This window comes from Vipera berus, assembly GCF_964194415.1.
Source record: "Vipera berus genome assembly, chromosome: 1".
NCBI lineage: Eukaryota > Metazoa > Chordata > Lepidosauria > Squamata > Viperidae > Vipera > Vipera berus.
In genome coordinates this window covers 74,022,925-74,034,025 of record NC_138202.1, presented here as the reverse complement: position 1 = coordinate 74,034,025, position 11,101 = coordinate 74,022,925, and the positions used below count along the sequence as shown (strand labels likewise).

At 38.2% G+C, this 11,101-nt stretch overlaps 1 protein-coding gene across 3 annotated transcripts; it reads right to left on the bottom strand.

Moving 5' to 3' along the window:
- Positions 1-878: 878 nt before the first annotated feature.
- On the bottom strand, positions 879-11,054 carry LOC308672389 (galectin-related protein A-like). 3 transcript variants are annotated; one of them, XM_081335298.1, is made up of 5 exons: positions 11,038-11,054; positions 7,183-7,257; positions 5,869-5,957; positions 3,333-3,513; positions 879-1,565 (listed from the first exon to the last, which is right to left on the bottom strand). In XM_081335298.1, exons 2-5 carry the CDS (start codon positions 7,207-7,209, stop codon positions 1,422-1,424), a joined length of 441 nt encoding a protein of 146 aa, XP_081191424.1. In that variant the 5' UTR covers positions 7,210-7,257; positions 11,038-11,054; the 3' UTR covers positions 879-1,421. The 3 variants fall into 3 exon arrangements, with proteins under 3 accessions (XP_081191424.1, XP_081191423.1, XP_081191422.1); XM_081335297.1 differs by lacking the exon at positions 11,038-11,054 and adding an exon at positions 8,604-9,017; XM_081335296.1 differs by lacking the exon at positions 11,038-11,054 and adding an exon at positions 8,089-8,103.
- Positions 11,055-11,101: the final 47 nt, after the last annotated feature.

Sequence of the window (11,101 nt, the reverse complement as noted above, 5' to 3'; positions counted from 1 at the left end):
CAGTCCCAGCATGATTTTGAATCAATTATGTTGTCAGTCTAACCTGCCCTACGGGATTCCTGTAATGATAAAAATAGAGATGAACTGAACAGCTATCGGGGACTACATTGAGTTCTTTGGAAAAGGGACATTTCTATGAAATATACGGGGATGAGAAGTCTCACGTGCTGAACACACAGTGTAGCCCACGCTGCTGCTGTTCTCATACGGTGGAAGAAGAAAAATGTCTTAAGACATAATGCGTATTTATAATCTGAGCATAAGGCATGCAAATACTTAGAATTGGTGTTAGAAAGATCAGTTATGTTTTTACCATCAGCATTGTGATGGTGAACTCCAGATGCTGCCATTGTTCATTCCCCCACCCCCGATTCCAACTCCATTTATCCTGCATGAGTGTAAACACTGAATAGTGATTTAGAGGTTCGTATTTTTATTTAAAAAATAAACCAATTTTTTACTCTCGTATTCCTTAGCTTCCTAAAATTTCTTTTTAAAAAATAACAATTTGGGAACTCTGAGATCACACTAATTGAAGGCATCTTGAGCAGTACTAGGTTAAAAAGTTGGGCAAGTATACCATATGCCTCAAAGCTCGGTCAAATGTTCCAGAATAAAGAATTCTCAAGCTTCTAAGAAAGGATGCTTTCATTTGACAAGTCTGGATAAAATTATTTTGGCAGATTGATAGTAACCATCAATAGGATAAAAATACTTGATTCTTGTAGCACAAGCTAGATTCAGCACTGAATCTACTCTTCAAATCAAACGTTTTTTGCTAAGAGAATTCCTGACCTTAATTGGAGAGAAAAGTGGGATGAAGTTCAGTGCAAGAGAAACACATTGCTTTGAGTTAAATAAAATAGAGATAATTACACACAAATTATTTTAATTTCATTTTTTTCAAAATGGCATACAAATTTAGCTGGGAACAAGCTCCAATGAACATAGTGTAGCTTACTTCACATTTTTTTAAAAAAAATATGCTGAAAACATCTTTTGCATATAACTAGTTGTCTTCCTTTTAGAAATTAATATAAAATCTCTGTGCACTTGCAGCTCTCTCATCCAAAAGTTTGCAATCAACAGTAACAGAATAGACCTGCAAGACTCCCAGAATTGTGAGCTAAAGTAAAAAATAATATTTAAAATTTGTAGGGGGGGGGAAGAGAATCTTAAGAAAACATAACAGACAAACATTTCAAGAGGCATACATAAAGGCAAAGAAAGAAATGAAGAAAAAGCACTTTTGCCATAAAGCAGTAATGATATGGAATTATTTATTACAGAGATGGAGAATTTATGACCCTCCAGACATTGGGTTAAAACTCCTAGTATCTTTTGTAGCTAGTCATTTTGCCTAGGACTGCTGAATGTTGTAGCTCAACATTGGGAGGGACATTTTTGATTTATTATTTTCTTCAAGCCACCTTGGTAAGCTTGAGGTCACCTGAGATTTGCAAAACAGTCATCTTTTGCATAGGCTGCACACGGTGACTGAAATTACACAACTGACGTCCATCAAGCAGGATTCGGATTTGCTGATGTTCACATAAAAGTTCCATCTGAAAATGAACAAAAGGCTAAAGAAATTGCTGGAATGTTGGCATGCAAACACCTCGCGGATAGTTAAATGAAATTTCAAGCAAGAACACTAAGATAATATTCACTGATCTCCCAGGATGTAAGATTTAGGTCATATATACAAATGCACCATCACCAAGTACTCTTAAAGATTGCCAGTTACCCTAAACCAGGGCTTTTCAACCTTTTCACCCATTGTACCACTTTTAGGATATGGCGACCTCCGAGTACCACCAGTCGCCTAGCAAGGTGTCAAAAACTTGATGACCAAAAAAAAGGGGGGGAGGGAAAACGATGAAGTACAGGTAGTCTTTGACTTACAACATTTCACTTAGTGACTGTTTGAAGTTACAGTGGCACTGAAAAAAGAGCCCTCCAAGCCACAGCCGAGCAAGACACCTGCCTGCCCGCTTGGCAGCGCTCTTCCTCCTGTCCGAGGTTTTCATTGTTGTGAGCATTTCTGTTGAGGATTGGCAGCGGGGGTGGGGTGGGGGAGAAGTCTGGTTTTTATTTCCCCCGTCTGCTGGGTGGTTGCAGCAGGTTTTGGTCACTTCACATGACCCTGGGACACTGTGACAGTCATAAATATGAATCAGTTGCCCAGCATCTGAATGTAAATCACAAGACCCTGGAGATGCTGCAACATTCCAGCTGATCGGCATTTCTTCTGGGCTCAGCAGAAGCACCAAGATCAGCACCGAGCTCCAGCTGGAGCCTGGCGCTGATCTTGGCACTTCCGCTGAGCCCTGACAGCCCTGCAGCTCCAGCCGTCTCTCGCTCAGGCTTGTGCGGTGCTGCCACCAGTTCAGCTCATTCCCCTCCCCCACTACCACTTTTCTAGGATGATCACATACCACATGCCAGGTGTCAATGTACCACAGGTAGTACCCATACCACTGGTTGAAAAGCCCTGCCCTAAACAACAGGCTGGGAACTATTGGTCTAGTTTCCATTCTTCTAGCTCCTGTAGAAAATTAAAGCAGAAGGCTATGTTTTGTATGAAAGTGGTCACAAATGTAGTCTCTCCAGGTTAAAGCATGGTGGGCAACTTTTGTTTATTTGTTTATAAAATTTATTTGCTGCCCATCTTGTATCCAATGCCTCTGGTCGACTTACAACATAACTTCCTTGCAGCTTGGGAGCACCCTTTTTTGGTCAACATTTTTGTCCTGATTTATAGATTTTAGAATTCTTGCATAGTGAAATGTCAAAGGATTTGAAGAGTGGAGAACGTTGCTGCTGAAGATTTGGAGGACTGTCAGTTAATGGGAATTAGGTAACTTTTTTCCCTTTTACAACCCTTTAATCCTGTTACCGTATTCAAGGTGGAATTAGGGTGACTGAATGGAGTTCACAGCAGATATTTTCTCTTTGTGCCCGATAAGAGATACATCTGCTGCTACCTAGTACTGAACTCTCGGTCTTCCAAGTGGGAGGTGAGCATCTTCATCTCTAAGCCACCTCACTGGTCAGGAATTAGGCAACATAGTTTGCCAGCCATAAGCTCATTAGAATTTGCAATACTTCAAATCTGAAGGTAAAAAGAATCTTTGGAATACATGGGGGCTCAATGACAGGAAAAGATACAGCTGCTTTAAAGAGCTGAAGTTTGATGCTACGGTCACCTATTTGCCTTTGAAACTTTGAATCCAAAGCTATGAATAGTCTTAAGATGTGTGTGTGTGTGTGTGTGTGTGTGTGAGAGAGAGAGAGAGAGAGAGAGAGAGAGACAGAGACAGAGACATTACCTTAAATGAGTCCTCTGCTGTAAATGGGAAGTAGGGAATTGTGTTTTCCTCCTTGCCCCATTTCCCAGCAATTTGCGAATTCCGCACAATGGATTTCTCACTAAAGCTGACTACAAGTAATAATCCAATATCCCTGGTTGTGTGATCATCCTTGGGGTCACAAAGCAAAGCCACTGAAAAACTACAAGAAAATAATATGCATTAAAGAACTACAGATTTTAACAATGCAAGATGACAGCATATGATTTATAAAGTTATTCTTTCTTTCACTTTCTCCTTCCTAATATTCTATGCAACACATTATCACCAGGCTCTAAGGGATGTGCAAAACATTAAAAACAATCTGTACAATAAAACACCATATTGCCCTAGAATAAAATAACACCTCAAATATAAAGAATCTATAAAAGAAGTAGCGTCTTCCCAACCATTAAATTTTGAAATTCCACCCCAAATGTTTTCCAGCCATGTGCACAGTCATTTATTTCCACAATAAGTACAAATATAATGTACTCAACCAGCAATAAAAAAAATTATATTTCTTCTAACTCAGCCTGTTAATATAATACTAAAAAGTGAATGGAACTCATAGCCAAAAAAATGATTAAAGTTAGACAACAAAAAATTGTATGGATGGTTCCAGATTTCCGAACAACACTAAGCAAAATTGTTCTGTTATTTTTACTTAACTTTTGGGTGAATATGAAAAGAAAATAGATGGAAAAAATTAGTTGGAAAAAATCAGGAAATTAGAAATGGAAAATAAAGAAGGCAAAACAGAGGGCTCATGACATATTTATTTGCAACATTGTTTGGATTATCCATATAATTCTATAAATCAGACAGATTACAATTTGCACAATGAAAACTGAATGGTATAAAAGTCATGGGATGGTGATGTCATTTTGTATAATATGATATAAATCTGACTTTTGATATAATAAAAGCAGAAAATAATTCATCTGCTATACCCACTAGAAGTATATCATTTGAAAAACATGTATTTGTGGGCTAACAGATTTTGGCTGCAAAAATTCAGACAAACACTAAAGGACAGCTAAACTTTCTCAAATAGTTTAAATCAGTGGTTCTCAAGCTTTTCTTCACCATGGACCCCTTTAAATACCTTTTGTGGTCAAGACCTAACTCAAGATTTAAATCATAACATTTCTTCAAACCTTCACAGACTCCTTTGACAACGATGCACCCCCCTCCCCCACCCCGCTTTAAATCTGTCTGGTAAGGAGCTGGATTCTTGCAGACCAGATCTAGTAATACTAGGGGTGTTATGTTAATCTGTTGAGAAAAAAACAACAGAATCCACAGCATCCTAAGACTTAGGTAGTATCAGTAAAATGCATTATTATAATGTATTTTAATATAATTACTATATATGAAACTAGTTTTCTAGTTTGTGTAGCAATTAAGGCATTGGACAAGAAACCAGGAGGCTGAGAATTCTAGTCCTTTGGCACAGAAACCAGCTGATTGACTTTGGGCTGATCACACTTTCAGCCCAACTCACCTTACAGGGTTGTTGCAAGAAAAATAGGAGAGAGCATTAGGTATACTGCCTTAAGTTGCACAAATACAGATATATTTTAAATAATATTTCAGATGCATCTGGAGTCTCAATGATATGTAAATTGAGGAAGGAAATAAAAATAGAGTTTAGAGGAAATTAAATGGAGAAAAAATAAATGCTGGCAATTACTTTAACAGGCACCATGGACAAAAATGGTGTGGGTGACAAAGGAATTCTGCCATTGTTCAGTTTATTAACAAATGGAATGTCATTTTAAATGTTATTCCAATTCAAGCAAAATGATCCTGCTGGTGTTTTGTAAGGCCTTAAAGACAAGCTTGGGGATCCAGATATGTGGCAGAGACCATGCAATGGTTGTGTTGATTTATTGTGGGTTGTTCTGTTTGTACCTTGACTGCTGATTATGTGTGTGTTGTAATTGTTATACATTTTTATGATGTTTTAACTGTTGACAGCCACCAAGAGTTACGAATTTTAGAAGGATATAAATCTACATAAATATAAATTGAATGAATGAGGAATGAATGAAAATGTATTTTCTTGCTGAAAAAGTGAACAAGGCAGAAGAATTCAGAAAATGAGAAAAATCAAAAGGCGGAAAACATGTACATACAAAATTCATTCATACATATCCAGGATACCTTTCCCAAATGTCCTCATTGTCTCCCAATTATTTGGAAACCTCTGATCTAACCCAATGTTCTACTCAATGCAATCTTTACAACCCAGAATGCATCTTTTTTCCCCATTTTCCCCCCACTGGCCTCAATTTGGAAGTTACATTACAAAAACTAATTGTTTGAAATAAAATGTCTTGCTCAGGAATAAGAAATGTCTTTTTATTCCACATTTCTTTTTATGTTCTCAGAGAGAAGGAAAGAGTCTTTTTTATCAGAGACTCCAACAATCATTCTGCCTCTCTTTCAAATCATGTGCTTTGACCCTAGTGGGCCATTTAACTGCAGCTCAAATACCAGGTTATGTACCTACCTTTTCGGACTAGGATATATCATGCCCATGATAGTGATTTTCATAGTTGGCCTCAGTCCACCCTTAATTTCACCGGCATATTTCTCTACCTGAATGTGGTTAAAAAAACATTCTAAACATGTGGTTAAATATGACCTCTATAACATTAAAAAAGTTACTAAGATTCTGAGCATTTTGATAATAGCTCTAATAGTCCACAAAAATGTTAAGCTCTCTTTTGCTAGACTTATTCAAGTCAAGGCTAAAAGACCATCCCACAAGGAAGGCTTGAATTTGGATTCCTGCGTGGGGCATCTGGTTGAAATCAGTATCCAACTCTAGAATTCTATAGTACATAATGACATGGAAAACTAGGCAACAATTACAATCATGCTCATTATTAACCTACAAACCTATCTATGCAATGATTATTCTCCTAACTGTAAACGCTTTCAAACTCTGCCTGTTTTTCTGAAAATCCACAGCAATAAAGAGGAAAATGGAAGGGCAGCTCAGTTTTATGAAATGGATTTCACTGAAGTCTACTTTAAGTAAACTCAACACCCTGTTTTTCCTCACACAGTAGAACCCTTATATTTTTAGGATGCTTTGCTGGAATATAGCAGAACTTAGGTGATGTAATGGCAGGCCACAGCCAAGGAGCAATTTCTGTGATACTGCATTTTATATACAGGATTTCATTGCATACTAATTATATTCCCCAGGTTTGATAAATCAAGATTACAATCTATTCTCTACCTTCTGTTCAACATGTTTATCACTGTATTGCAGATCTTGTTCAGCAATGGAAAAACAATGATCACAATATGGAGAGATATTTTCTAAGTATTTCGCATGAATAAGTGCCAGGCATATATGTCTACTGTGTATACACTCCTTCCCTATACAAATACAAATTATTCATACACAAATACTGTATATAAAATTAATCTGTATTAATCACCACATATATAAGAAATTCTCATTTAGTTCAGTACTTTGCAAAATCTATAGTTCTAAATATATATCATAAATGTGCATACTTTGTGATTCGCCCTGGCTATACTGAAGCCCAAATGATCTCACAAGTGAACACTACTTCAGGCTACGCAAATTTTCCTATTTCTTAATTTTGTCAGCCCTTTTGATAAAATAATTATATCAAGAAGTAATTTTAACCAATTTCAATTTTAAAAGACAAGATAATTAATGCAAGGAATCAATAGCAGTTTTTCTCTGGTTAGTTTAAAGTTGATGAAAAAAAACATTTTTGTTTACCCTTCTCTTTAAACAAATTTACTCAGAAGTAGGTCTTGTTCTGTTTTGTTTACTTACATTTGTGCACCTGTCATTTTCTGTCATTTTTTTTACTTGCTATGTTCCTTAGAAATAATCCAAAAACTTTTGTTCCTGTTTTTGCACATCCACATAAGAAACAAATAAGAAAGAATAAAGAGGGGATGTCATGGGGAACATAATCTATAGCAAACACCAGCTAGACACCACCCTTGCATATAGCTGAGTCACAATAGTCAGTATCTTCATAACACAACCAGAATAGTAAGAAGCAAGCTCAGTTGCCTTTCCTTCTCCCCCAAGGATCAACAAAAGGTAGTTTTTTGCATGGTGCTAACCATATATAGTGCCATCCAAGGAAAAAAAAATCTCTGAGAAGATGATTTTGTCTGTAAATCAATACTTGGACAATATTGTACCACATAATGAAATATTTTGATGGTCTCTATTCAGAGACATTCATGTTTCAAACAAAGGGGCTCCAAAGGGACAAACAGGAAAATTGAAGATGTGCTGAACCAGCTACAATTCCAATGTCTTTATGAACCTGATTTTCAGACTGCAATCCCATGGATTTCAAAAAGGTGAACAACCTTAAGTAACGACACTGGAATGTAATGGTATAGGAATAATGGAGATTATATTCATGGAACGTACAATTGAAAATGTTAATGTTTTGGAAATTAAACTATTACAAAATTCTGGAACAAACTGAACGGTCTTAAAGAGAGGTTCTGCACACATTGTTTGGCCCATTGGCAGCAGAGGCCACTTCCTGTATTGGGAAGGAATGCCATCCTCTTCCCAGACCCAGCCTATTGGAAATGGACTCTGAACCTGGGTTTTCAGCTTTGGTTCAAAACTCCTCTTTTCTGGCCCAAACTGTGTTAAGCCCTTCCAGCCCTTTGTGCCGTTCTGGTAGCAGCCCCAGACCAGCTGTAGTACCTGCCAATTCCCCTTCCCTGTGCATCCATTTTGCTCTGGGCAATGTTAGTTGCTGGCCAGCAGTTGCTGGTTTTTCTATCATCTTGTGCTGATTTCTCATTCTTCAACCCTAGAAGCTCCATTCAATCCTTAGTGGGCACTGCTTCCATTTTTGCCCAGATTGGGAGAAGCAAACATCCCTTACTTTCCCAGCCCCGTGCCCACACTACTGCAAATGCCCCCCTTCTTTTCCTTTCCTTTAGTTTTTTCCCCCCAAAACATCTTTAAATTCCAAAATAGGAACATTCCAGGAAATAAGAAAAAAGTCTAGGAAACTGTAGGTCCGCTAAAGAGAGAAGAGGGCAAGGAAATAACAGGCAACAGGGAGAAAGCAGAACTGCTCAACTCATTATTTGCATAAGTCTTCACACAAAAAGAAACTATAGCCCAACATACAAAAAAAAACCACTGCAAAAGACAAACTAGAAACAAAAATTAAAATAAGTAAGAAAATGGTAAGAGAACACCTATCCAACCTTGACAAATATAAACGCCGGGACCCAACAATACATCCCAGAGTTCTGAAGGAGCTGGCAGATGTTATCTCAGAACCATTGCACCATATCTTTCATAAATCCTGGAGCACCAGGGAAGTACCTAAGGATTGGAAAAGGGCTGATGTGGTTCCCATCTTCAAGAAAGGGGGAAAAATGGACCCAGGAAACTACGGACCAATCAGTTTAGCATCAATACCTGGGAAGATCCTAGAAAAAATAATCAAAAAACAGATCTGTGAACACCTAGAAGCAAATGTATAACTAGTAGAGCACGGGTTTGTTGAAAACAAATCATGCCAAACCAATCTTATTTCATTCTTCGATAAGGTGACTAAACTAGTAGACCAGCGAAATGCTGTGGACGTAGTATACTTAGATTTCAGTAAGGCATTTGATAAAGTAGACCACAATCTACTCCTTGGTAAACTAGAAAAAGGTGGGATAGACAACATCACCACTAGATGGATCTGTAGTGGCTGGCAAACTGAACTCAACAAGTAGTCCTCAATGGCACGACATCCACATGGAGAGAAGTAAGCAGCGGAGTACCACAAGGTTCCATCTTAGGCCCAGTATTCTTCAATATCTTCCTAAATGACTTAGATGAGGGAATTGAAGGGGAATTCATCAAATTTGCAGATGACACCAAACTGACAGGAGTAGCCAACACCCCAGAAGACAAGCTCAGGATCCAAAAAGATCTTGACAAACTTGAACAATGGGCCCTATCCAACAAAATGAGTTTCAATGTGGAGAAAAGCAAAGTCTTACATTTAGGCATGAAAAACCAAAGGTACAAATACAGATTGGGCGAGACCCAGCTTAAAAACAACAACTGTGAGAGGGACCTTGGAGTCTTAGTGGACGGTCACTTGACTATGAGCCAGCAGTGTGCAGCAGCAACCAAAAAAGCTAATACAATCCTGGGTTGTATAAACAGAGGCATAGAATCAAGATCATCTGAAGTATTAGTACCGCTTTATAAAACACTAGTAAGACCACACCTGGAATACTGCAGCCAATTTTGGTCACCATATCACAAAAAAGATGTTGAGAGTTTGGAAAAAATTCTGAGAAGAGCAACTAAGATGATCAAAGCCCTGGAGACTAAAACATAAGAAGAAAGGCTGCGGGACTTGGGTTTGGATAGTCTAAAGAAAAGAAGAAATAGGGGAGACATGATAGCCGTTTTCCAGTATTTGAGGGGCTGCCACAAAAAAGAGCCGCTCACATCATTCACCAAAGCACTAAAGAGGACGAGAAACAATGGTTGGAAACTGATCAAAGAGAGAAGCAACCTGGAATTAAGGAGAAACCTCCTGACAGTAAGGACAATTAACTAGTGGAATAGCTTGCCTCTAGAAATCGTGGGCACTCCATCACTGGAGATTTTTAAGAAGAGTAGACAGTCACTTGTCTGAGATGGTACAGGTTCTCCTGCTTGAGCAGGGGGTTGGACTAGAAGACCTCCAAGATCCCTTCCAGCTCTATTCTATTCTAAAGTAAACTGAATATCAGAGTCTCAATGCTGCGGTAAGAGGAAAAGGGAGAAAAGAGTTTTAGAGTATATAATGTGGGAAGACAGCTGGCATGAACATGAACAATAATTTCTATTCGGACTGACAATGATCTGAAGCAGTTGGGCATGCACATACATGCGTTGGCAGCTATGACCTGCTTCAAAGCAGTTCCAGCAGTCTTCCAAAAAGAGCTGTGGCATTAGCCCTTTGTGTTAACCAACTTTATGAAATACTGTAACTCTCCTTTCAAGTGCTTTACAGCTTACTCAGCAAGACTTGACAGCAACCATGATTCTGTGTGAAACCTTTCTCTGATCAAATGGTCCATCCCTGCTTTTAAAGAATGCTGACACCAGGGTATCTGTAGTGTAAGTTTATAAAAAAAATATTTTCTAACTTATGAGTGTATATACACATGCGCAGAGAGAGAGGGGAACCTAGACATGTGAGGAAAGTGGGTGGGGTAGTAGGCCAAAGTAGGCAACCATTGACAGGATAATCGCTTATGAAAACTGTACCATTACCAAACAATTTTTTGAGAACCCCTATACTCCTTATAAGGAGAAAAGGGTAGTAGAATTATACATTATGTATACATTCCACTGGTTTAAAATAAAAACGATATTTTGAACTGTGTTGTGTTGAGCTTTTTGACTAGGAAAGGAGGGACCTGCCATGTTGCCTTTAAAAATGTCTGTTAAGATTCTCGCTCAGAACAATTCCTAATTCTTTTTCATTGAAGGATCTCCCATTACAGGTTCCACTCCCCAATTCGCCTTGGGGGAAAGTGCTAAACTGAAGTGGGCTGGAGGAGTAAGTTGGATTGGAGACCATCAGGAAATCTCGGGGATGTAAACCAGACTGGGAAATAAATAAATAAATAAATAAACCACCTCGGAACAAGAGAGCAGCAAAACAATTTTGTATACAAAACTGTATACAAAATTCTATTGACTC